The 27,920-nt window shown below is 38.5% G+C and overlaps 1 protein-coding gene across 1 annotated transcript in view; it reads right to left on the bottom strand.

Annotated features, from left to right (window-relative positions):
* The window catches only part of LOC135694747 (cytoplasmic dynein 1 heavy chain 1), a gene marked incomplete at its 3' end in the record, with an annotated part of 51,692 nt that overhangs the window by 10,088 nt on the left and 13,684 nt on the right, over positions 1-27,920 (bottom strand). The window contains 43 exon segments of the mRNA XM_089109586.1: positions 523-673; positions 1,268-1,484; positions 2,018-2,202; positions 2,748-2,848; positions 3,280-3,418; positions 3,619-3,744; positions 4,322-4,411; positions 4,803-4,920; positions 5,244-5,439; positions 6,110-6,197; positions 7,067-7,132; positions 7,252-7,338; positions 7,664-7,756; positions 8,059-8,250; positions 8,683-8,868; positions 9,511-9,795; positions 10,368-10,559; positions 10,820-11,006; positions 11,276-11,439; positions 11,814-11,979; positions 12,458-12,611; positions 13,385-13,559; positions 13,821-14,054; positions 14,550-14,717; positions 15,077-15,280; positions 15,902-16,141; positions 16,443-16,599; positions 17,369-17,454; positions 17,710-17,862; positions 18,421-18,633; positions 19,072-19,255; positions 19,487-19,724; positions 21,531-21,681; positions 21,841-21,941; positions 22,195-22,477; positions 22,960-23,160; positions 23,531-23,716; positions 24,427-24,592; positions 25,031-25,204; positions 25,640-25,806; positions 26,388-26,534; positions 26,938-27,147; positions 27,605-27,715. Coding sequence (XP_088965712.1) covers positions 523-673; positions 1,268-1,484; positions 2,018-2,202; positions 2,748-2,848; positions 3,280-3,418; positions 3,619-3,744; positions 4,322-4,411; positions 4,803-4,920; positions 5,244-5,439; positions 6,110-6,197; positions 7,067-7,132; positions 7,252-7,338; positions 7,664-7,756; positions 8,059-8,250; positions 8,683-8,868; positions 9,511-9,795; positions 10,368-10,559; positions 10,820-11,006; positions 11,276-11,439; positions 11,814-11,979; positions 12,458-12,611; positions 13,385-13,559; positions 13,821-14,054; positions 14,550-14,717; positions 15,077-15,280; positions 15,902-16,141; positions 16,443-16,599; positions 17,369-17,454; positions 17,710-17,862; positions 18,421-18,633; positions 19,072-19,255; positions 19,487-19,724; positions 21,531-21,681; positions 21,841-21,941; positions 22,195-22,477; positions 22,960-23,160; positions 23,531-23,716; positions 24,427-24,592; positions 25,031-25,204; positions 25,640-25,806; positions 26,388-26,534; positions 26,938-27,147; positions 27,605-27,715 — 7,132 coding nt within the window.

The raw sequence follows: 27,920 nt of genomic DNA, 5'->3' as shown, positions 1-27,920 counted from the left end.
TGCGCTAGACAAAATTATGCTTTTTGTATCTAAAACACAAGTAGACTTACTGGATTTAAAGAAGCGGAACCTATTGAGAGGCTTGATTCTTCAGGTGAGACATATTGTTACATATCTTAATAGTGAGTATCATAAAATAGGATCCATTAACAGAATAGGTAATATTATTAAACGAGTAGATGAGAAACATTTTGATATTGCTCCAAACAGAAGGTTTTTGGTAGCATGAACCGATAAAATACACACTCTTAAGCAAATTCTAAATTTCCATCTAAACGACATGCTTCTAAATATCATAGAAACATTATTAGCTGTAAAAGTTAAATAAAACATTCAATTACTTCAAAATTTGCAAGAAAAATGCAGTAAGGTAGTTCTGCTTTGCGTGACATTTTACTCATTACTCATTAAAAATCATCTATCTGGAGGGCTATGGTACTCCTTAAAAATCATCTTGCTAGGGCACTGCATCATACGATATATTCAGGTCTTTGGTTAAAACGTATCTCGAAGCATTCTAACCTTGCAATTTGAGTAGATCAGACCTCTTTGCGTCTACTTCGGGTCTTTCAGCTTTCAATACTTCATTCAAGCATTGACTCTGCAAACTTCCCCTTGTCACTGTGAAGTTGACAAAGGTGACACGGGAACACAGGTCTGGTGCAAATTCAACCTGAAAAAGGGAAATTTCAACGTGCAGCTCCTGTGCCCCATTTACATCGCTAGAGATAAAGGTAAGACTAGAATGCGTTTTGATACATGCATCATTGGGAAAAGCCAACAATTATACCACAACGTCGCATGGGGGAAGAACAGTATGGAACGAAGGTGAAGTTGTTTCAAAATGAAGTATAGAAGTAGATCCAGCAGTGCTTGTAGTTCGCATCGAGGTCTACCTTCAGCCATAACAATCATCACTGCTTAATCACAATTATATGTTAAGGTTGAAGTGACTATCGTACAGATGAAGTTACGTATTCGATATCAATTGAAACAGAGGCTCAGAACGCGCGATTTTAGTAGCCGCTAATCCCAGCAGCTAATCGACCCTACATGTTAGGCCGTTCAATACCCCTGCGCTACTCATCATGGCCCCCTAATCTACAAAAAGGCCCCATCAGCCGGGGATAAAAGTAAACTTGGGGCTATAAAATCTAGGCGTAAGTGGTACCCACAAAACCTGTTTAGAGAAGCAGTTATCATATCAATCAAAATTGGATACGCATGGTAGGTATCATTAGTGTTCTGCAATAAAACAAAAACTTACAGTGGGGTCTCTTGTTGATAAAAATATTGTGAATGCCGGCGAAAGATCGATGTCTTGGTCACCAATGGTGATGAGGACACGCCCACCTGTCCTGCGCAGTTCCTTATTGAGGACGGGGTTCAAGATGGGATCATAGCTCTCAACATCCTGCACAAGAAGTGGATTTCCAAACCTGAGGGAACTCTCCAAATTCTTCCGGAACGCATCATCGAGAAAGCTGAGAGCAAAACAGCCAGTTTACAAGGAGCTTCAATAACTTCATAGCAAAGAGGTTCATAGCTATATATCGCTATAACAATGAAAACTGAAAAAATTTAGAATCTTCTCGCAGAGTATAAATTTCGTTATAATTAGTGAAATTTGACAAAAAAATAAGGATTCAAAGGTTTTAGAAAGGTTTCTACCATTTCGAGCAATCTTAGAGAACCTGAAGAAATAATATCAAAAAGGTTTCTCGATAAACTAAATAATAAACGACTTAAACCTTATAATGACAAAATCCCACAAAAATTTCCTCTCTTGGTTGATGCAATTGCCGGTCGTTGATGCTGCATCATCAAATTCAGCCACTTAACAAAGCTCCACTAAAACAAAGGAGCGGGCAAAGCAGATCTTTACTTTCTCAAAAATTGCCTCTGTTTCCTACACTCAAATCTTACATTTATGAGACTCCCTGATAAGTTTAGAATAAAAAGGATATGCTATGACATTGCTCTAAAAACCAGGGTGTGCTACAAATATGAAATGTACCTGGTCCTTGTGATTTTCTTGGATCTGTATTCATTCATTACGAACTGGGTAGCTTGGCCAGATGGATCAATAATCAGCGGGTATCTGTTATATCTCTTCAGCATGATTGCGTTTTCAATGCAAAGGTCATCCGAAGGCAGAGAATTCGCCTGCCATTCCAATCTCTCATCTGCGGTTGATAAATACTGCAAAGGAAAATTAAGCAAATAGAAAACCCTTCCGATCTATCCACCAGCAATCTCAAAGAGTTTGGCATCAGGAATTTCATCTTGCAGAGAGAGAGAGTTTATCAATTACATGTCGGGAGTTGCATTGCTCTTGTAAATTTTATCTTGGTCTACCGCGAGGCTATATGCATCTGGAAGGCGACAACACTCATTGCAATTCGAATTTTCACAAAAGACTACAAAGGAGGTTCAAGACTTAAAACCATACGAGGTAAAGCCAATAGTCCTAATCTTGATTTAAAACTAAACCAACCATTCTACAAACCCGTGTATTCAATATTAATTGAAACAGAGGCTCAGAACGCGCGATTTCAGTAGCCGCTAATCCCAGCAGCTACTCGACCCTACATGTTAGGCCGTTCAATACCCCTGCGCTACTCATCATGGCCCTCTAATCTAGAGAAAGGCACCAATACCCAGAATGCAATGCAACACAGATTGCAACAGAAAACCATACTTTTAGCAACAGACACTTTATAACCCAAAAGATGCTCGAATCATACCTCGGTGCGTGCAAGATCATGTTTGAACAAAATGGCGGCTTTTTCAAGATGTGAGCTCCATGCCGACCATAAACTTTGTCTGAGTTGCTGATCGAAGTAACCTGACAGAACAAAATTAAAGTATTCATTACTAAGGTAAAGTAACTCTGCAGTACTTTTTTATTACCGAATATTTTCAACCATATCTTTCTATTTGTCAAGTAGCAAAGCATCCTAATTTCTTGCAATCCCGTGCAAAAATAATATTTTTATTCAAATAACCATAAGATTTAAAAAAAGGGAGATAACCTAGATAAAAAAAGCAGCCTTTACTAGTTTTTGCTTTAAAGAGCATGATTCTATTTTTGAAAACAGGATATTTTGACAGGATTTCATGCCACCGTCTCCAAGAACTTAAGCTAAAGTGAAATTGTATTCATCTGAAGTAGCACTGAAATTCCAGAGTGAATACAGGCTTATAAAGTTCTTCAATGCCTGGGCTTTGTACTGCAATACAAACGCAACAGTCTTGCAATATATTTGGCAAAGTTACCTCCATAAGCCAGGAATGCAGAACAGAGAAGGACGTCTCCGGCTATCGTTCCCATCTGAGTCTGGAAGGCCAAACTCGTTGATTCCCATCGCTGCCTTTCGTTGCCTAAGCTACGCAGCAGTGCTGTACTTCTAGATACCTGAAAATGTTTACGAACAGGTGAATGTAATATCATATGATTAGATACGATACAAGGCAATTTATAATTCACAATTTAAAAACAACTAATTATTCAACTCTGAAGATTCTTGAACCACGTGAGATTTAAAAATAATACACAGGTTACTGTGGGTAATACAGGTTACAATCCGTCATTAGAGTTTATATAACAAGAGTTACCTTCGCCTCAACTGCAGCAAGGTCTGCCTTGATGGCTTGTGCTTCACTGATAAGAACAGCATACTCCTCTTTGTATCGGGCAATGCTCTTCTCCAGTTCAGCAATCATATTTGCCACATCCGTTAACTACAACACAGGACATTATTTGCTTAAGTTAACCAGTTAGAAAACAGACAGTGATAACTTGCAACAATTGGTTTACTGGCATGATGGCGGTTGGCACTTATAGACAGACCTGTTTGTTTTTGGTTCAATTGTAAAAAACAGCTCTACCAGGGAAACTTTCAACTATGGCTTCAACTATGACCATGAATATTCCAGAAAGTCAGAAAAACGATAATAAACTTACAGTCAAAAATACCAAGTTCAAAATACGCTAATGAAGAGATGATCGTATACATAGCTTATGTCAGGAAATAGCTCTACAATTGACTACTTTTGAAAAAAATGAATGAATATTTCCTTGTCACCTAATCGATCAACATTTCCTTGATTTCCCAGATAAGATTTTCTTTTTTGAGAAATATTTTATCCGAGGCATAACCAGTGCCCCTCCCCTGAACTCCCATAATTCCAGCCACAGGAGTGTTGTCACCTCAAGTCATGGAGACAAAAGCTAGATAAAAGACAATGCGCTGTTTCGCCAAAAACTGCCTAAATGCAATCAAGAGGACTTGCAAACCAACAAGAATCTTTTGTGTACCTTCGCTTGGTTGATGTCCTTCTCTTTGCCGACGGAGTCAAGCTCGTTGCGAAGTGGCTCAACTTTTCTCAACATTTCAGCATAACTGATCTGGAGACGAAATAGAAAAAATTAGTACATCAGTTGAAAACATGTTACGAAAATGTCAATTAAGTGTATATCGATCAATCGATGCATCAAGACATCCACAGTTAGCCAAACATGCAAATGATAGTGAGTCACTGTAGACGCAATAGTGAGTCACTGTAGTACTAGTCGCGAAATTATTATGATTCAAAACTTGAAAATGAATACAATCCCTCTCTGAGTTACGTCTCCCCTTTGGCAAACTAAACTCCTTTACATACACAGGTCGGACGTGTATATCGCTAAAAACAGATATATTAACCTGGACTAGAGTGGTGGGGTGCAAAAAATAAGATTGTCTCTGTATTGCATTATAGGCTGAATTGTAGATAGAGAACACGGCAAAATGACCTACCTGAGCAATGGCCCATTTAACTAGAGGACCACAAGCCAAGCTTGCACGATTAACTTTCTCGAATGTATAGTTCGGATCACTGAGGTAAAGTTTTCTCATCTGTTTGCGAATGTCTTCCCTGAAAATATAGATTGTGATAAAATTGTAATAAAAATGCTAATGAAACTGGTACTGACACTTCCTTCAATGATAAGGACGCAGCAGTAAAAGTGTGAAGGAAACACCACAGAGACACAACAATAACATCAGAGCTAAAACCAGTCCCAATATTTGCAATCTAGCAACTTATTCCTTGGGTCCCACTACAAATGAGCTTATTACTTATAGCATATCACCACATATAACCACATGTGAACAGTGGTACATAACATAGGTAACAAAAGATTACCAACAGTAACCAAGCTATGTTAAAACACCGTCAAACAATCCTTAGTCCCTTACGTTATGTCTTCAGTGTCAAAATTGACGATGCTTGATATAAACGTGTCTTTCATCAAAATCTGACGAATTTCTTTCCAGTCTGCTACAGGTTGTCCCAGAAGCAGGCATATTGACTCCAAAGCAAGTTTTATCACGGGCGGGGGATTTCCCATTGTCCTGACTTCAACGAGATGCTGTTTCTTGATACCCTTTACAGCTATGATAAAAAATGAAACATTTTGAAGGTTTCAACGAAGATGAAAGTAAGAAAACAGTTTAACGTACATGTTTATCAGGGTTTCTATTTTTCTATGACTTCATGAGCCTTTACGGGCACACTCTTATTAATTGAAACAGAGGCTCAGAACGCGCGATTTCAGTAGCCGCTAATCCCAGCAGCTACTCGACCCTACATGTTGGGTCGTTCAATACCCCTGCGCTACTCATCATGGCCCTCTTATCTAGAGAAAATCACCAATACCAAGAATGCAATGCAAGACAGATTACATAAAGTAACAAAAACGTGGCTAAAAATGCAACTCAAACCCGAAAAGATTAACAAAAAGGGCCAGTATAATTCTTCTCAAAACTTTTAGCAACAGACACTTTATAACTTAAAAGATGCTCGCATCATACCTCAGTGCGTGCAAGATCATGTCTCATTAGGAACCCGCTGATGTTTTAATAAACTTATCATTTGGCTCTTTCCTATCATTAGCTTCCAAAATACTCCCTAAGAAACATGACGAGGTTTAGAAGATACTCTTTCTAATACCAAAATCATGTTTACAGAAAAGGATCCCTTCTCTAAGAACAATCTTCGTAATACAGAACATGTCTGATTGTAGCTGAAACCAGAAAAACAAGCTTCATGAATCATTTCATACCCATTTTTGCATCTTGGACAGCTGGTTCGACTTGGGAGAGCTCTGTCATGACACTAGCTTGCTTTTCTTCGATGTTTCGGGTTTGCTCCTACGTTTCAATGCAGACAACAAACTTTACTACCACTCATTAAATCATTTTCTTATGAAAAAGAAAATATTTTATCGCATGCAAAAAGGAATCATGTCTGAAATCAAGCGAAACTGATCAGTTAAGAGACGCTTTTCATTAAGTTTTTCAATCCGCCCGTCTCATATTCATCATATTCAGTTTCAAACAAACACCACAAACGTGTTTAGAATGCAACAATAAAACTGATATTTTATAACTTTACAATTTTAGTCTCGATTACACAGTATTATCAACAAATGCTTCGATTTCCTAAAAAAACTGATATTTTATAACTTTACAATTTTAGCCTCGATTACACAGTATTATCAACAAATGCTTCGATTTCCTAAAAAAACTGATATTTTATAACTTTACAATTTTAGCCTCGATTACACAGTATTATCAACAAATGCTTCGATTTCCTAAAAAAACTGATATTTTATAACTTTACAATTTTAGCCTCGATTACACAGTATTATCAACAAATGCTTCGATTCCTTAACATTTTTGGGGAAAATGAAGAAACATTCTACTGGGTTAAGGAACCTGCACGAAGGAGCAATGCAAAGCAACCGCTTATACTTGACTGGTATCGGCGGCCATACCATCACGTGACTATTCTTCCAAGCTCCTACCTAGCTCTTCCAAGATCAGCTTTCAACTTTGGTAGCAATTTACAACCATAAAAGCGTGAATTATTCCGGTCTAAACAAACTATATACATAAAATTCGATGTTCTGTAGTAAAATCTGAAACGGTTTTGTTACGACTTTGCAAGCCTGATAGTATCGCAGCACACAAAAAAGCCAGAACCCCATGTCTGGGAAACAAAACAGCCTAAAACCTACGTTCAATGCAGTCTGAATTTCCGTTGATGTAACTTTCTTCTTTTCAGCTTCTTGCTGATCTTTTACCTAAAAATGCAAAAATGATATTGACGATGTTGCTGCGAAAATACTTTCTACACTACAAGACACTACAGAATAAAAAAAGTTTTGATATACAGCAGCTGTAATTGGAATAAATGCCTCACCATTTGCTTCAGCTTCTGGTTTGCAAGCGCATTTTTAGCTTCAAGTTCTTGGCTCTTCAGAGATAAACTCTTTTGCAGCTCTTCTACCTACAATTTTTGAAACGGATCATTAGCAAACACATTACTAGATTTTTTTCTAAACACTTCTTTAAACAGTTAAAAATTCATAACAAAACATTACAACTGATTCAGCAATGTGTGTGGCCTTATTATCAGCTTAGAAGCCTCGCTTCTGTATAAAGTTTCCACTTAATACTTTAATGTAAATAAAAGCAACAAATAACAGCAAAAAGGACAATCTGCGCCAATGAGCTTATTATACTAAACTAACAACACACATAATTTATGCCACACATCTAACAAATTATTAGAAAAAAGACAAGGAAGAGTCCCACAAACTAGGATATCGCACCTGTTCAACAGTTTCTCTGATTTTGTTCAACCCAACATTCAAATGCAGCTGCTGTTCTTCCAGATCAGATCTTTTCTCGTTGAATAACTGCACCTAAAAAAGTCACAGCCATATTTTTCATTATGTGAGTTTCGAGCGCGTAGGTGTGACTTTTATAATTTATTTCGGGATAGGCAAAAAAATTTTTAGATAGGATCGAAAGAGCCGTTACGTTTGAAACATAGCATTTAAGACCTTGTGTTTCAATTAGGCAAATAACATAGGTACATAGCCTGGAAAAGCATATTATAGATGGCAGAAAAAAACAGAAGGATTTTGTAATAGAGGGGCGCCCTATACTGCTTACTGTCATCTACGAGACAGAGTTACCAAAGAAATCTTCTGTAGTCCCTTACATAGTGGTTAATGAAGTCAAGATAGTGTCTCGGTGTGACAGCCATTGTTCTTCCACCTCGTTTTGAGACTTTTGCGTTGGCTTGATGCAAGGTCTGATGGACAAACACCATGGCATTGACAATAGCATCCCTGTATGTTGGCGGCATCGGCAAGTTTTCGTATACTTTTGGAATAAAATCCGGGGGCTTGTACTGAAATTTGAATATAACAGGTAAGAACAAAGATTAAATTAAAATCTTTGGAGACTAAAGAAGGAATTACACAAGCCTAGTTGGAAAATACTTTGAGAACTGCAATCTGGTATTTAGTGAAAGGCGTTATTTAAAATACAGTCAATGATGAAAAATGATAAGAAATACAACTAAGATGATAACAAAGGCAGTCAGTCTGCATCCTTGCTGTTTTCAGGGTCTCATGGGCCTCACTCGTGATATTTTAGCACTCGTTTTTAGCAAATTCAAAACATTTTTAAAAGAATGTGAATGTGCATTGGATGATTGCATACTGAAAAAGTTGTTTTAACATGTTACGAAGATCTTTCATGACTTGCATAATAGCAATCGGATACACAAAAAGAATAAAATTCATCCGGCGCAGGGTCAAGTGCCTTTCATAAAACTTACCGTGCTCTTTTCTAAGTCTAATTTGTTGGTGAATTCTGAGCCAACTTGGTAAAGAGCTCCAGTCGACCAATCACCCAACCAGTTCAACACGCATCGGTTGAACAACGCGGGGGAGGTTGCTGCGCGGCTTTTCAGCCCTTCAGATGACGGGTTCATGGTAAACACAACATGGAGGTTTTTAATCACCTGGGTAGACAAAATGCAAATTTCATTGACAAAACATGCTCGTGCTTTACAGTCTGTTTACAGTTCGACGGCGGATACTAGAAGAAGTATATGTGAACGAAGTCTCCCAAAAAACGACCTTTTCCTTACAATTTTTAAAACTAAATAATAACCTTCCATTTTGCACAGGCAGACACAATAAAAATACACTATTTAACAACAAGATATCGTCTTACACTCAGCATGAAAATAATCTTACATTTGCTGATTCTCTGTCAGAAAGTTTGGTTAATCGATTACTATACTGTCAAACCCTCTTTCTTGGGCTAGAAATAAGCACGGCACATTGAACATTAAGCTTGAATTATGACAGTCAGAAGTGAGACATGTTTCATGGAATAATCTCAAACCGCCCGTCTCAAATCATCATTCTTCATCATTACCAAACCAAACATACAATGAACAGTATTTTATTAAATATTGAAGGGGGGCAACAGTCGCAGCACAACACTATTACACACGTGGACCTCCTTTACGATAGAAATCTACCCATTGCTTGCAAATTGATTTCATGGGAACGACTGGTGAAGCAAATTTGCAGAGGATTTAACACGTATAACTACCAATCGCGAAGGAGCTGCTAAGAAAAAAATCAAATTTTACCTGAACAGTAAACCATTTGTAAAGCTCTTCTCCAGAGTCAAGCATAAGCCCTTCCTTCTGAGCTCCTTCTTTGCATTGGGTCATCAGTGTCGTGAATTCGTCACCTTCGAACAAGCCAGGTACCTCCCCGTTTGCTAATAGCGTATTCATTCTTTCAAGGAAAGATGACTCTAGGATGTTACCTTCGTCCAGAATAAAGGCTATCTTCTCATTTCTGCAACCAGATCGGCGAAGCACTGTTCTCAAATCTTCGTCAAAGTCGGCACCAGTGTACTTCCTGTGGACCTTTGAATCAAACAAATTTGTGTTCATGTTACGTTTCCACGGGCACGTTGATTTTAGGCAATACAGATGCAAAATTCAGTACTGAGAAACACCATTACAAAATATCAAACGCATTTACTTGCAATAGGAATTTCAAGGACCATACCAATCAGAGAGAGACACTTCTCATAGAAAAACTCAATCCGCCCGTCTCTTTTCTCATCACTTGATAAGGTTTCTTTGTTTGGCGGGCTTCGATAAGGACACCAAAGGCATTTGAGAGAGAGAGAGAGAGAGAGAGAGAGAGAGAGAGAGAGAGAGAGAGAGAGAGAGAGAGAGAGAGAGAACAATGGGAAACGAAGGCTACAGATAGAAAATTTACTTGCTCTTGTGGTAAAACAAAGGCACAGTACACAAGTGACCTACCACCATACAAACCTATTGCTGGAATGTTTCTGGCATGTTTATTTCATGTCACTCAAACCTCTTTCAATATCACTTGTAACTGGCCTATTGCATGTTGCAATATGTCATGGAAAATCATTTGATAATGAAACAATAGAACAGTTCAGGCATCAAAATTGCTTGCTTACCTTGACCTGTACCACGGATAACCCATTCATCCACGCCACAAAACGAGACAACGTTGTCTTGCCAGCCCCGCTCACTCCAATCAAAAGCAAATGGCCCTGTGGCTGTCGGAAGATTCTGTCAATTCGAAGCACGTGGTCAAGGACTTCGTCAAATAGAACCAACGGAACATCAAGCTCTTCTTCGTAAAAAACCTTTGGGAAAAAAAGATTTGCGAGAGAAGTTAGAGAAGACAGCCTATTGATGAAAGCATACATCTATCATTTTACTCGCTAAATCCTTACATATCTACCGCCATAGAAAGGTTTTAATGGTTCCAAAACTATTATAAAAGCTTTAAACACGGATACTGTAAAATGGTACACTGACTCCAGGATATCTTGGCTTCATTGCATAGAATCTCCGTTGAGATTTGAATGAAAGCTTTACAATTCACTTGTGAGTGACAAAATACCTTGAGTCTTGCTCTTGTGAATTCTCTCAGTTCCTCTCTATCGACAGGAATATAATCTTTTGAAAGCCAGTTACTGTAAAGGATTGGACGACCAAGTGCAGTTTGGCGATCAATGTTAGGGAAATGCTTCAAAGCAACCATGTCGATGTTTGAATCAGTCCACTTCCTTTCCTCGTCATACACCAATCTGGAAATAATTCAAGAAAATCAGAGAAGATCAAATATTCAAAGGGGATTGTTGATTGCTATTTCGTTATGGTTTCTTGAATACTCCATTGAGAATAATAAGTGCTACCTAATATTGTCGGATGTCAGAGCAAGATGACAATCAAAAAGAAGATGGGCTTGTCACGATGATGATTTGTGATTGATGATTAGTGATCGATAATGATCATCAATGATAGTGATTGACAACGATGATCAATTACCATTCTACATATCAACAACAGTCTTTACCTGTCTTGGAACAGTCGCAGCCCTTCGTGCGCCCAAATTCTAACGAGCCCTTCCGTTGCTAAAGTCTCTAGCGGCTTCAGTGCTTCAAATATTCCACGGACCCATCGAGTCATTTCTCGAGGGCTGTAGATGTAATGGGGCTGCATGTCTTGGGTGAATCTTCCCTGGAAATCAATATCACATATACAATATGTTTATGCCATTAAAACGACAAATTTTCGTCAATATTTCGAAAATTTTTCGAAAAAACACAAAAGAGAGCACGAGCAAGAATTTTGATAATTTGAATCGCAGGAAAATGCATTTTGTTCGTATTTTCTTATTTGGTAAAAGATTTATTTTGCTGGCTTGCAAAAATATAATTTTTATAACATTTGCACTTACCCTTTTATAACATTAAAGGGATTAATCAGATGGAACTTTTACCATTCTGCTATTCAAAACCAAGTTTTTGTCTGCATTGTTATGGTTTGCAACAAGGCAAAATATATTGTATAAATCCGCAACTAACAGCAATGTTTTGGAAGTTTTGCCTTACCTGGGACATCGTATAGAACTCAACCATGGCATCTGTCAAAGGTTGGGCAAAGGCTCTGAGTGTCGGTACAACCCTAAGCATGGCTCTGTTGAATGTCCCATAAATCTGTGTCAGTGAAGTTGGGCCAGGGTAGTCTACATAAATGACTGGAACGTGGCGCAAGAACCTGAGAACAAGATGTCATTTCTATTTCATACAAGTCGCAAAGATTCTAAACTGGACAGAAATCAAATTGGCCAGGCCAGCGGGCCGTAGCAAAACTTGGAACACAGGAGATCTAAATTGATCCTAGATTTGCCAAAAAGATGCCGAAATGAGATATGTAACTCCCCAATACGTCCACTGTAGTTACGACCCCAACGAATCCCAAAGCAGCTAAAAAAGGTCAAGCTTCGAACTTTCACAATATTTTTTTATTCTAGTATGCTGAAATGGAGGGCATATCACTTGCAACTGTTTAACTGGTTTGTTCGTGCCAACCAACTTTTTGGTCAATCAGAAAGACAACCCTATAAACAAGCAATCATAAACATTCATGACCTTATTTAAGAGCTCCAAACATAAAATAGCGTTCTTATGTTCGAAATGGCAAGGAGCCTTATCCTGTTGCTATAAAGAATAGGGAAGGAATCGGAGATAATCACCTGTGGGTAAGTGGCTTTCTTCCCGGATCGGTAGGCGGATTGCAGGCTCCTACGAATTGGATTCTCTCCAGTGAAACCCATTGCTGGTCACTTGTGCGATGGAAGCCATTGTGCTGAACGAGTTGGCGGATAAATGAGATGACACGCTGGGTTCCTGCATTAATTATAGCAATGTTGTATTGTAAGAATCGGAATAAATCACGTTATCTTGATACTGTGAGTTCTGCCAGGATCCATCGAGCCTTAATTGACAACATGAAATACTTAAATTTACTGTAAAAGCGCGTGTCCAGATTTCTTTGTCCGGTTCTGTCTGGTCGGGTTTAGACAGTTGTTCTCGAATTTTTCTTCCCTTGCGCCCAGTTACACATATCAGAACATTCCATTAAACTTTGGTATCAATCAAAAAATACTTTCCTTGTACTTTTTCACCACAAATATTATATTTATAGTAACAGATGAGCATACAAACTATAAAGCCTCTGCTATATCAGTCAGATAGGAGACATGTTTCATGGAATGATCTCAATCCGCCCGTCTCAAATCATCATTCTTAATAGCTTCCAAACCAAAGCAATGAAAAACTTTTTTGTCTGAACATGTCCAACTCAGGGGCAGACACTTGGTCAAATATCGAGGGCAAGCCTATTGTTTGAATAAGATGACGTCGCATTGTCTTAGAACAAAAGACTACCCCCGTCGCCCCCCAGGTGTCAACCACTGGTTCAGCTAATACATGTCTAAATAATGACTAGAAGTTTTAAGAATACGGGGGATGACTTACCAACGGTTCTTCACCACTTTCAATCATTCATATTTAGTGCATGACTACGTTCGAACCAAAAAGCAAAAAATTGACATGTATCTCAAAGTCTTCTGTGTCACGGTTTTGTGTGACGTTAAACTGAACGTTTAATGAAAACATACCGTATTTGTCCATGTCTGGCAAGTTGATTTCGTCACAGAACAAGACTAGCCATTTCCCAAGCTGGATGGGTGCTAGCACAATTCCATTTGGCGTTCGTCTGTATTCGCAGTAATGATCAAATGTTTTTAATATCAGTTCTGGCGTTGTTGCACTTGAGAAGTTCAAACCAACAACCTACAAAAAGGAAAGACGATTGTTGGAATGTTCAAATGCGAAAAATGGGGTAACATGAAAGCACGATGGCAAAGAGGGGTTGACAATCAAAATGGCATTAGTGTGTGTGAAAGACCAGTTGCATATAAATTCAAATAAAGTATATAAATGACATGTCAACAACTATGATTTTCAGCCTTTCAACTAAGAATCTTTAAGAATTCGTATAAGCTGAATACAAAATTGAAAGTCGAAATACAAAAGCGGCAGCATCGTACGTACTTCCATATCAGGCAGGGCACGAAGAGCTGAAAAGAGCGTCATGGTTTTTCCACTACCAGGTGGTCCACAGAGGACAAGAGGTTTGTGCTCGGCTAACCAGGTGTACAAAAGCGACTCGTGCCTTACTGTATCAAGTGTAGGAACAACAACATCTGGCGATGCAACTCTGTGCGTCTCGACTTCAATTTGTGGCACTTTGTTCTGCCACGGCACCCATTCACCTTGAGTTGTAACCTGTATTCAAAAGATTAATAGTTTGAATACAAAGAATCTAAATGAAAAGACGGAAGGAAACTACACAGTACAAGTCACTAAACATTTAGTCAAGCCCTGACTTAAAACAATGCTAATACGGCAGGTACAGTGAATTTGCGATGTCACGTTAATATTGAAGGAAGAGTTGATGAAAAAGAGCCAATATATTTTGATGGAAATAGTCGTTCCTCGAATCTTTTTCAATAGTGCGAGAATTTTAAAATGACAATTTCAATAGAGAAGAAATGAAAAAATGAGTTTCATACTTCAGTGATCATCCTAACCATTCAAAATATTATACAGACAGCTAAATCCAAATACAATGTTAATGGGCGTTGCCTCGGGAGAACTAGATACAGATGGACTCCCTCAAGAGGTATCCGTACTGGCAAATACACGGTTCTCGATTTAAGGTGCTAGTATTTATACGCGCAGACTTATAACGTAACGGGCAAAAGCAATTGCGATACTAACTTCGAAATCAATGATTGGCATTGACGACAATGGTGGCAATGGAATAGTGGTTATCTTCTGGATGTATGTTCCCATATCTTCTCTGTCTTTCAATTTGCCGTCGCCAGTCATGCACCACAGCAAACTGTAAACCAGATATTTTGGCACATATGATTCTATTTGGTCTCTCTGAAATCAGAAATAAAGTCTTCGATGTCATTACAACCATATAAAAAGGAAATGTTTTTACATCAGTATTAACATACGAAAATGCAGTCGCTATATAGGGCACGTGCATTTCGATCAAAGTAGGTAATCCCTACATTAATCATCAAACAGGATTAAGAAATGTGCATAATTAGACATATCTGTTGATTGAGATAAGTTCTACATCTGAAATAAGGAGCAAACACTATAGCAAATTCTGTTTTATTCTTGAGTGGTTGCAAATAAAGAAAAACGGGATAGTGAAAAAACGCTTCTTTCAAGGAACAAGATAACACCATCTATTAATATATAGTCAAAAACTAGTAGCCACTGCTGCATACCGTCATGGGAAAGTCCGGATGCTGCTGATTGTATGTCAGTACGTTTCTTGCTCCTTGGTTCAACATGGAGAACAACGAGTTGAGAGCCCGCATTTTGGTGAAGTCCATCACGTGGTCTAGTTTAGCAGCATGTTGCAGACACTTCAAGACAAGTCCATCTGATGTCAGATATGGGGCCAAAATATCGGCAAAGTCACGCTGAACCTGCAAAAGACGAGTTCCTTGCATTCATTCATCGCAAATAGAATATAAAAACCTATGAAAACAGCCTTATTCGGTTCTATGACAGTCAGACAAGAGACATGTTTCATTGAACGATCTCAAACCGCCCGTCTCAAATCATCATTCTTCATAGCTCCTAACCAAACATCAAACGAACAGCGATTGGACATTGTAATGTTCTATTCTTCAACTTCAATTTCAGCAGTGACGTAGTAGCATTTCAAATACGGAAGGGCAGGGGGGCTGACCAAATTAACCTCACCTTCGCCCAACTTTTGCAGTTTTTCAACCGACATATTTCTTCGATTATACGAGCACCTGGAATTTGGCTCCATTACAAACAAACTCACTGCGTTAGGTCGATGACAGACAAATTGCGTTTAGATGAAACCATTGTCCTTTTAATGAAATATACATAAATAATGACAACTAACAAAGCGTTCTACAGTACGATCATAGAACAAGAAAGCATGTCCTGGACAGTGGGGTTTGCGTTTGATTATGTTTGGACAAAGAGGTTGTTTTTAAAGAAGTTCGTTTAACGGAATCATTTTTAAAAACAATACACGAACTGCTTAAGCATTACCAGTGAATAGTACCTACCTGCATCACTGGTGACAAAGCTTTCTCTTCTGAATCACCACCTCCAACCTGTGCTTTTGAGAAACGAGACCTGACGTCTTCTTCAGATTCTTCTAATGGAATAGACCTCAGCGTGCTCAAGTATTGCTCGATGTTCATCTCTGGTGTGACGACGTCTTCGCTAAACCAAACCATTCCGCAGCGACTGACTGTTGCAAGGGTAGCGTATTTCAGATCTTGGACTTCAAACATGATACGCACCTTGAGATAAAAGAACAAACTTCATATCCTTGAACACAGCTAACAACTATGATGAAATACATCATGTGAAAGATGGGTGCCACTTAGAACAGGTTACCTTCTCAACTGATTATCTTGTTAACTTATGCCTTGTACATATTTTGACATTCAAGGGTAAAAATTCTCCCACTTCTCTAAAGAGACAAAAACATATCAATCAAAGATTGTCTGTGAAATAGATTTTCATCGTCACAAAATTAGCAGACAACGAGTTAACATTCTGACATCTAACAAACATTTTATTTTCCCGTTCAATACATACATTGGGTGGGATGCTCAAACGCTCTCCATTTGGTAACGTCAATAGTTTGTTGTCATCAAGGACACTGTTTAGATTTTCAACCCATTCTGGATCGACATCACCGTCAAATATGATCCACTGTCTCTTCCCCAGCTCTCCTCGCACATTGTCGATAATCCTGTGAGGAAGAAACACTTTGCTTATTTCGCTGAAGCTGCAACATCTACTTGAACAATCTTTTGATAGGGGCAGAGAAAAATAAAACAGCGTTAATCTTTCGCATGGCGACATTCACCAGTGTAACACAGTGAAAACTGAATTTAGTGGACGCTCGAGGTATTAGAAATATCGTCTTCTGTACAGGTGTCCCTTATATGGATCTAGTTTGCTGAAGGCTGTTGAAGACTTTGACAGCAAGAGAGCACCTTAGGACATAAGTATTGGTCCCCTGTTTTGAGGTGCCCATTAGTGGAGGGTGTCCGTTGATCGAGACCTAATTGTACAAACCAGCAACGGAGTAAATAAACTTCCATAATAAGTACTTGCTTCTCTTGGCTGCTTTTGTAAGGTCCAAGATAAGCAAAGTCTAGACAACTATTCAACGAGACCTGATTAAAAACAACAAGAGACAAAGAAGTTCAAGCAACAAAGCTAAGCCTGACACCTCACGATGGTAAGAAAGTTTATGCACCTTGCGAAACATTGAAAGCTGTATAAAATTACAAATACATCATAAAATACGTCAAAATATGGAACATTGGGTGTAACTAAAGGAGACAAACTTTTACCAAATGGGGGTTTAACTTTTCAGGTAATGTTCTTATCCTCAAACCAAGATACATTCATTGTCCGAAAAAAATAACGTCTTTTTGCAAAGAGTGTTCAGTTTCTGTAATAAATATTTTTTCTTCTGACAATGTTTAAATAAGCAAACAGAAATGGCGTACTTCCTGAGCACGTGTGTGAACAACCCATCACTCCATTCTCTTGTATTTGGATCCAACACACCGTACAATGCTTCTTTTGAGATGGCCTAGAAAACAACATGATATTTCAGTATCAATATATTTGCCTTCAGGATACTTCTATACTGTTTTCTAAATTCCAAATACAGCAGAACCCTGAATAAAATTTCATCCAATAAAATTTGTATTGGACAAAAGTTTCTTTCCTTGTCAAAAGTACTTCTAAAACTTCCAGTCATCTAGATCAATACTAGTTACCGGGATAATTCAATCAAAGTGTCAGACAGCAAAAACTAAAGAAAACCAATCACAACAACCAATACCTTTGGATTTATCACGTGACAGACACCCTCGCCTCCTTCCAACCTTTCAAGTGCTTTCAAGAGAACTCTCCATGCTGACGATTTTCCACTTCCACTGGGACCGACCATCATTAAACCATGGTGAATACATGATATTTGATACAGTTGGAGTATCTGCGTTGAGAAAAAAATACAATGATCTTAAATAAAGTATGTTGTTTGTTGAATGCTCAAAAAAAAGGAGATTGAAACAATTGTTCAGAGAAAGTTATTTTTTATGATTTTCCCTCTATATAAACAAATCTTTGAAAATAGCCGGGGAAAATGGAAACATAGTAAAACAAAGCGCTTTTCGCCCGGCAGTCTTCAAAGTTTAGAGCATCAGGTAATGACCAAAAGGATAGCCAGAATCGATATAGCTGCGAACCGAAAGCAACGGGAGACGAAGAATGGCGTACTTGATTGGTCCCTTCTTCCTTACCAATCTGCGACCGCTAACCTTATAAACTTGAGCATTTATCATCAAATCCGCCTACAAAACTGACGTACACATCTCATTGTTGGAGAGAGCACGGGGCATTCTTAATAAAGAAGCGATTGCAATTAAAAAATGTCAAGCATCAAGACTATTTGCGCCTGAAATCCTACTACAAATGCTGTATACAAAGGTTGTCCATTTACAATGATTACAAACACAGACAAAGACAATGATATCGAAAAACTAATACATACTTTTTCTACCCACTGTGCTCCGAGCTCCTCGCCTTCACCAAACACGTAATGGTGTTCAGCACAGACCTTTCTTAATTCGGATTTCAAGGCACGCATCTCAGCACTCGTGTATTCTACACCTGGGAAGACATCTGTCAAAAGGCTGTGAAGCAACGGGATGTCCTCCGCAACGAGCTTTGGAACCATTGTCTCACACACACTCTGGATCAGGATCTGTAATCACAAAGATCAAATTTTTGTTCTTTAGCTTGAAGTTCAAAAGTAAAATATTGTAATTTTTTCTAACAAACAATTGAACTCAAAGCTAAATGATAAAATAATGCAAGTTAGAATCTTTGAATATTGAAGATAGGAGAAGAAAGTTAAAAAAATCAAATAAATGAAGAGATTAGCTTAGTCGGATTTTAATGTAGAGAAATGTTATAACAGATTTGTAAACAAATTTTTTGAAAGTTTTTTTTCGTTCGTCTGCAAGCAGGGTTAACAATTCTTTCCGATAACTCCGACAGATGTCTTCTTTATGTCCCTTGTATTAGATGCATTTTTGTCAGTGTACGGACATAACCAATGAAAAAACAACAGATGATGGAATTAGAAAACGAGACATGGCCAAAATTGCCCTGAATAGAAGCTTGGGAGATATCCACCTACCTCTTGTTCATTGAGCTGCTCCGAAATGGCACTTTCGTCTGCTGTTTCTCCTTTGCTTGTCAAGGCCTCCTTGATGGATGCGATTCGATCTCTTTTCACATTGCCAGCGCTGATCAACACACTCTTCAGCGCACGCAGGCCAAAGTCATAATGCGACTGAGACGATAACTGCTCATCGCAAAGCCTAAATAGAAAAACAAAAGAAATAAGGAAAAATCGTCCACAAACAGCTGAGCATTAAATACTTTCAAATAAGTCTCCCTTTTGGAAAGTTTCTTCTGTCTTGTGCTAAGGCATTTTAGTACGTAGGGAAATTCTAAAGCATGGTGGCAAACAGGACAAGAAGTTTTTCAAATTATGACAACACTTTCTACTGAACGAACAAATTTGTGATGAACTAACGAAAATTATCTACCTGAAGAACGGGACGATTTTGTTGGCAAGCTTTTCAGCTGTCCTGAAACCTTGAGAATACAGCATAACTTGGGCAATAAGCTGGCGATCAGGCTTGGTCATTGCTAAACTACGGAACAGCTTCTTCAGGTTGTCTGGCAGGTTTGACCTTCCAGCGTACCCAGGGTTCATTGTTATGAAGATTGCCATGTCCCTGTTAACTTTCACGTCTTTTCCGATCAGCTCGATTTGGATCGGGCCTAGAAAAACAAACAAAATTACCGTTTTAATACCTTTCACATCATCATTTAAAATCAGCTTTCCCGTTCAGTTGCTTAGAATTATGTTTTTGATATTTTGCAATTATGAACATTCGGAATCGCCTTCTTTTATATCAATGTCTACCTTACTTGTAGGCCCGTATCGTCCTTTAAAGGAGAACTGACACGCAAAAATAAGTTTGGCTAAAACGGTAGTTTGTGACAAGCAAATTCCGGGATCGAAAAAAATTTTTAAATCACAGTTACCGTTTTCGAAATACAGGCGTTTTAAGTTGAGAAACGACAATTGTTCCGACAACTTGAGACTCGAGGAGAAAATCGTCACGAGTGGGCGATCATCTTTGACGTCACAAGTGACATGTTCTCAGCACGTATTGTGTTTCTCTATAGAAACCTTTAAGAAAATGCTGCGGACAAATGTTTATTTTGTGCATCTGAAAGGAGCTAATTTTGCATTTTTGACACATAATTGACTTTTTCAATGGCCAATGGTCCTTGTACAGACTGCTTTGTCTGTATGGCCTAATTCGCTGAAATGCCTATGATGCCCTAAACGGAACTGCAAGTTATTCATTATCAATATAGCATTCTATGATTGTTTTTCCATGTTTCAAACTCGTTAACTGTATCGTGATATTAAATAGTAAAGGCAGGTTGAAAGTCGCACTTGTGCGGATTATATGCCATTTTCACCGGGTGTGAAGGGTTTCGGGAATTACCTTTAAGGCTGTTGAAAAATCTGGATCTACGAAATAGGCTCTTAGCTCTTAGTCATAGAACTTGATTTCTTAGTCGAAGAAAATGCTTTTTAGTTGTCATAGGAATATCAACTGGCGCATTATCTTCTTTTGCAAACCATTTTGGGTAGGGGATGGTCTTTTTCAAGAATAGGTAATTCCCTAGTATCTCAACCTCTGTTAAAATACGATAATCAAGTTCAGTGAAATTATTATTTAGTCACAATCGCAGCTCCCGTCAACCAAGGTTTTTTCTTGAATTCATATTTCTGCACCCAAAGCAGGTTGCAGGATCGCTTTTACCACCGTCTCCACTAGATTTCGTTTGTCTTTTGGCTATTGCTTCAACCCCCCCCCCCCCCCTCCCTCATGTTGCGATTTTATTTGTAATTATAAAAGTAAAAACTTTGAAGAAACGGTATCATCAATTTTTAAACAAAGTCGACTCTTTTTTTCACAAGCTTTGAGGTTCTTTCAATGTTTCAAAGCATCCTGGTTCGAAGATATCATGGCATAAAAATAAATTTTATGTGGATATTAGCGTCCTAGCAGACATGTAGCTAAGATTTTCTAGCTTTTTTATATCTATAAATGAAATGCCTGACAATTTTTTGTCTTTTCACCGCGGACTTTTTTCAATAAAACACGAAACTTCATTTGTACTTTCACCGTTGCGGTGAGGTGAAAGCCTTTACAACGGCATTGATAACATGTCACTTGTGACGTCAACCGAGAATTTTAACAACTCCTGGCGATAATCTTGTTTCCGCTTCGGGAAATTCCCGAGTCCTGGCTGTGACGTAATTGACGGATAAAAGTGCAAATATCAGAAAAACGGTGAATCTAAGAAGAAAACTTTTTCCAGATTTGAAGTCAGCGACAAATTTTGCATAGAATAAGCTAAAGTTATTATTGCGTGTCAGTTCTCCTTTAAGACTGCCTTATTACGAAAAATTTCCATTTCAATAGAAAACCGGCTGCCTCATTTCTGTCACTTAATTATTTGCAAAAAAGCAATTCAAACGAAATCAGAGTCTGTTTGACTGACCTTCCTCTGCACTGAACTCCTTCAAAGCCTGCTGGATGGTTTGAACCTGTTGTGACACAGCGGATAGAATTCTTTCTTCAAGGCGGTTAAACTCGTCGAAACAGCCCCAGGCTCCAACTTGGCACAAACCAACAAAGATTCGTCCCATTGCCTGTAGAGATGAAGATATATCTAATAAACAAATATATTTATACATATTACTGATTAAATGTGAATTTTTCTATGGACTAAATATATTCCACAGCTGTAATCAATAGAACTGAAAATTATTCAAAAATCTCAGTAAATTAGCTATCCAAACCCTTCATACCTGAAAATCAAAAGTTTCGTCACAGTTGAAGACAAGCACGAATCTGCCAAGCTGGTTACCCAGGGCTTTGACTGATTCCGTCTTTCCTGTTCCCGCAGGACCTGGTAGAGAGAGAGGTACAAAAGGTGAGGGAAAAACTAAGAACTGTACATAAAATATAAGTACCTGTTTATTCGCCAATCAATTAACATATTAACAACAGAACCCATTAACAACAAAAAACAACAACAAGAATGAACACTGTCTTATTGTAAATAAATCGCTTGCCATTTGCAGTGGGGAATGGCCCCTTACTGTCTTGCAATTCTAGGCATTACTGAATTCTATCATGGAGTACTCTTCTCTTTAACTTACCAAAAGGAGAGCCTCCGAGTCTTGCTTCCAAAGCTTGCGTCATGGTCAAGTAGCACCGATCTGTAAGTGGTGTTTGCACAAGTTTGTCCTGAACACCCAGATATTCGAACCCGTAATTGAAGCAAGCGTCCGCCATTTTGATAGACAGTTGCTGAAGCACGTCCTTCTGTTTCGGGTCGTAGTAGAAACGCATCTGGCAAAGCCAATCAAATGCCCGTGGGTTTGACACTTTGCAGCTGATCAACAAACGGGACACATCTCGCTGATGTACAAGCTCTGTTATCTAAAAGAAACAATACGTAAAAAACAGAACAAGTTCATTCCTTGTATGAATAACAAGTATATGGAAACACGTGTGGCTGATTTTTCTTCTTTGAAAATAATTACCAGTCGTAGAAATGCTGTCATTCAACCTCAAGTATTGAAGGTTACCCTATTCCTTTGAACTTTCCCTCTCCTGGATAAGTTTAACTCATTAAACGATTTCCTGCATGAAATATTTTACAACTCCATTTCTGCAATGGCTCAGCTGCATTGGAGCCAATACGGGTTTCTTAATGCCAAACAGCTCTTTAACAAGGGTATAGATCATTGTTTAAACCAATGTGTTCCTACATGCTGGTGTCAGATACTATCTAGTGCATAGCAAAATTCAAGGACAAATCTCAGAAGCAAATTTTCCATCATTCACCAGCAAATAGTTTAACAGTTAACAGTTAACAGCATTGAAAATTCACAATGACTGGATTATCTGGCGAAACTTACGAGGTGTTCTAACTTCCTCCTCCTCACTGGCGGTTGCTCTTGCAAAACTGAGTCAGCAAGGACATTCAAAGTGGCTTCAACGATCTTAAGCACATTCTCAAGCGGTGCCATATCAGCCGACTCAGTCTTCTCGATCTGTTGCAAGGCATTATCGCAGCTCTCAGACCAGACCACTTGTGCTGACAGAACGACGAGCTGGGCCTAGGGAAAATACAAGAAGATCAGCATTGAAACAAGAAATCAAAACATCAAAAGAATTAAAAAAAGAGCACAGAATGTGTTAAAAACAAGATGAGCTTTTCTAAAATAAAGTAAACAAACTTGCATTCACCGACTAAATGATCTATTTCACTAACAATGGCAAGTGCAGTCGCCTCAGTTTGCTGTTTTAAGCCTATTTTGCTATTGCTAGTCTTTGAACGGGGCTCGAGTTTGCATTACTTGTATGATTCATAGATTTGACATGCGTTCATTTATATCATTCTTAAATTGATTTCTAATAACAATAATGTTTGATAAATACAGAGCGTTTAGCACTCTGGTTATTCTGAAGTGCCTCACATCCACCCACCTGGTACGAGTCGACCCATTGCAAATAGGCTTTCGGATCTATGTTTGTTGAATTGAATTCTTGAATGTCTTTGACGGATTTTGCCAAAAGGCAAGCCAGCGTGAGTCGCATTTGCTCCTCCACCATGGTGAGCCACTCGTTTATCTTCGGGTTCTCAATCAAGTTCACAGGTTTCATGAACATAACCTAAAAATGATACAGCATGTAAGGAACCCAATGCTAGCAAACACGTCTAACATAATTATGCCTTTGAAATCGAGCAAGGTTGAGTGGAGGTACCCAAGTTTTAATCACAGAGGTGTTACAGATGTTTTAGGGATCTGATTTTCAGGATCTAGGGCGGAAAAGCATAGGCCAGTATACATTATGCTCTACGGTTTGAAATCCCTTCCTAACATGTCTATACACAATGGTATTTTCCAACTTCATTTATAACATAAAAGGAAAGCAGTGAACGGAAATCGTATCCAATTGCAGTCAACGTTGACTATTACTCCAAAATTGTGGCCGCTGTATTACTGAATGTTTTGAAAAGGGTCGTCAAAGATGAAACTCAAGCGTTTTAGGTAAAACGACGCCTTTTGTATTTGATGCTTAATAACGATGTTCAAAGTTTTCACATAATGAATGACGAAAACGATGACCCACTTTTTTGGACAATCAACCATGCACTTAGTCTCTCGCGATTTGGGTGTGAAACATCGATTAGAGAGTGAAGGTTTTCCAATAAGACTCGTGATAAAATCCGTTAAGCGCGACACTCAAGAAAGAGCTTTTGGATACCAATAGAAATTATCTTAATAAGCGTTTATGATGCATACGAGAGAGCTAGCTGCTTTAGGAACCTTCGATTTCCATTAGATCAGAACATACGACACTACAAAAACACCATTTACCTCTTCTCCTTCCTTACTGCAAATTCCAGTTATCAATGATTTCTCCTCCTCAAGAATAATTGACGTGATCCCAGCAAACATCTTTTTGAAATGCTTTTGCAGTCTACCAACGTTTTTGCTGTTGCCAATGATCTCCAAAAGATCTTCATCACCCACAAAGTAGAATCTAAAGTTTGTTGAAAGAGATTGCGTTAGAGGTGACAGCGGGGGGGGGGGTGGTTGTGGTAGGGGGGGACAAAATAGCAAAGCTTACCATGGGACAAAACAGCAAAGCTTACTATGGGACAAAACAGCAAAGTTTATGAAAGGGACAAAACAGCAAAGCTTACCATGGGACAAAATTATAGAGTTCTCTAAATAGAACTGTATGATTCTGCAAAATAAAAGCCTTTGCGCACTTCAGCAAAGGAGTTTGAAAAGGGCAGTTATTCATGCACAATCGAAATATTGGTGCAGTTTCCAGAAATTCTGGTTAATTGGCTAGTAGGGGGGCCAGGCCCTTATTTGCTTACGCATTCACCACGATGTATTTTTGGACAAAGCTGGACAATATTTGAATCTATCTGATATCTATACGCGTATTTTTTACGCAGAAAATACAAACCTGGGGAAAGACGCTCTTTCTCTCTCAAGGTATTCGCCCAGTGCCTTCTGAATTTTCCCTAACAAATCGGCAAGTCTTTCCAATGATCTCTGGACGGCAGGAATGTTCAATACATCCATCACCAATGGAGATTTGGCGACTTTCTTCATAAGTGCGAGGAATTCAGTGCTAATGCTAAAATCAAATCAAATGGTGTTGAAACACTTTTGCATTTTACATCTTAAAAAACACGTCTTACTATTTATATAGCATAATACTTAAACTACCCTTAAAGAAGAACAAAGAAATGAGGAATTCTTCCTGAATTACTCTAATACACATTTTTAACTATTTTTTCTTTGCAATTTCTCATTTCCCCTACATTGACTCGTGTTATTTAATCCTATTTTGCAACATTTTAACTGCAATTTTTGTCACTGACCTTTGAAAAAATTCCACTTCATTTAAGAGAAATTTTCATCGCGACCACAGAAATGGAAAATGGCCAAGGGTATGGCAAACGTTGCCAGCAGCCACTTAGAAAGATACTACAGTATACAGGAAAACACTCCATCTAGCAAAATCAAGCCATTATTACCAGACTTTATTACCAAGGGGTGTGTCCATTACCTTTGAAATCTTTGAGTTTCAATTGGAAGCAAATGCTGGATGTCACCACTTCCTGAGAATATTCCATCAAGATACACCCATCGCCTCTGTACATCAATCCAAACATCAAACAAAGTGAGGATGCGATTTAACTTGTCCTCCCATTGGACTGCATCCTCTTCAAAAACCTGTTTGGAAAAGTTTGAAAGGTGAATAAAGTTGCCTGACTATCAAAGGCTAATTACATGTCATCCTTAGAACAGGCCGGTGTCAGATACTATCTAGTGCTACAAACTCATTGACGTGTCTCAGAGCTTTGAATTACATCATTCACCAGCAGACTGAACATAACCTATGCTAAGTACGAAGTGTTGCAGATTGTGCAGTGGCTCAATGTATCAAAACTAAGGTGATATCTTCTCAGACAACACAGGTATAGACTTAGGAAAAAAACGAGGGGAGACTTAACACAGAAAGGCAGGCAAATTTTTCAATCAATCTGGCTGTACATATCGACTGATTGCATTTGAAAATAAAGCATTGTAATAAGAAAATATATGTCCTCATCTAATGTTGCTAATCTTAGTCTGAAGCAGCACAATTTGATGTTAGACATATCATTAAACGATAGGGTAGATGTAAAAAAGATACGCTTTCTCTCATCTTCCAGTCCCGCCAGAACGCATCTCCCTTGCTCAATTTGGGGTATTTAGCTATCAACTTCGATAGCTGACCGTATAATAGCAACGTAGATCTGTAGACTGTTCACCTTGTAGTATGGGGAGAGCTTCATAGCCGATACACTGTTGATATGCTCTCTAACTTTTTCAAAGAGATCGTCCCAACCCTTGATCAGTTTGCATTTGTTCTGGTAGTTTGTGAGCTCAAGCTCATAGCTCTGCCATGCTTCTCGGACCTAAAAAATATGACGTTGCTAGATTGTTCACAAATGATAAAAAACCATTAGCTTGTTATCATCATTATTGTTTTCAAGTTTTCTAGCCATCACGAATTTCTCTGTTCAGTAAAAGAAAAGGCACCGAAAGCTGAAGGACATGTCTTTAAATACAGTCTAGAAAGCAATGAGTGGTCTCTTAGAGTTCTTAAAATTTAAGTCTAAAGACAATACCAGTCTAGTGAGGTGTGCAATGAAACAAAAACAGAACTTTTATGGCAGGAAACCCTCTTTCTAGTGAGGCAAGTGAAAAAGCACTAGAACAAACAGAAGGGTAGCAACTTCCTATCAGAGGAAAAGAAATTGTAAGTAACATCTAGAGCAGTACACCCCAAGCATTAGAAACGAAAATATATGACGTCACCTGCTTGAGAAACTCCTCCAAAGCCATTTCACCTTGTGCTACATTGATGATGTCTCTCACGATCGCTTCGTTTTTCTGCAGGTCAGCGTCCCAGATCTGACCCAATGACAGGTCAGAAATGACCCAGTTGACTCTCAATCTCCTCATCAGCTGTTTCCAGTGCCTCTCTTTCAACGCTTCCGATTTCAATTCAACAATCAACATATTCACCTGACGAATTAAAATAGTGACATATTTAAACTTGCTTTAAAATTGTAAAAGACGGCTGGATGAGGCAAATAAAGGCAGGGTTGGTCCAAATGGATGACGTCACCAACTGAGATTAGACAATGAGCAATTTAAGTGGAATGAAAAAATCAATAGCATTGTTGAATTTAATAAAAACTAGCAGTAACTTTTAAATTGACATTTTCTTTGTCATCCCACTAGGGAAGAGAAAATTCTAACAAAATGGCACGTTTTGAGCAAGCAATTTTTTAGTAAGCAAGCAGGCATGTTTGGATAGATTCTTGATCAAACAAAAATCTAAAAGAAAGAGGCAACAAAAAGCATTCAAGGTGCTTCCCAAGTCTTCATCATTCAAAATGGGTTGAAATGATAAAAACGCAGACTGCAGACTGAGAAAATACGCGGAGAAGCAACCCGAACAAACTAATGGGAACACTACCTTTTGGTGGCTTTTGATTGTCTTCTGCAGATGCTCATAGGCAGCGTACTGGCGCATACGGCTGGGGAGGTTCTTCATTTGTGTGGCAATACCATCAAGGAACTGTCTTAACTATGGAGAAAAAGAGATAAAAACAATACAAAATAAATACAGGGAAAGAACAAATTTTTGTTAGCCCGCAGAAAACTGAGGTGGCTTGCATTTGGTGGTTTTACCGCCAATCAGCGGAGCAAGGGACTGGAGGATAACACCGCTAAGCAACATTCCGGACGGATTCGAAAGACAAGAATATTGCATTTGGACACAATATAAGCAA

Source organism: Rhopilema esculentum, chromosome 8 (assembly GCF_057945365.1).
Source record: "Rhopilema esculentum isolate cy_ngs chromosome 8, ASM5794536v1, whole genome shotgun sequence".
In the NCBI taxonomy this organism is placed as follows: Eukaryota; Metazoa; Cnidaria; class Scyphozoa; order Rhizostomeae; family Rhizostomatidae; genus Rhopilema; species Rhopilema esculentum.
This window is presented reverse-complemented; position numbering and strand designations above follow the sequence as displayed.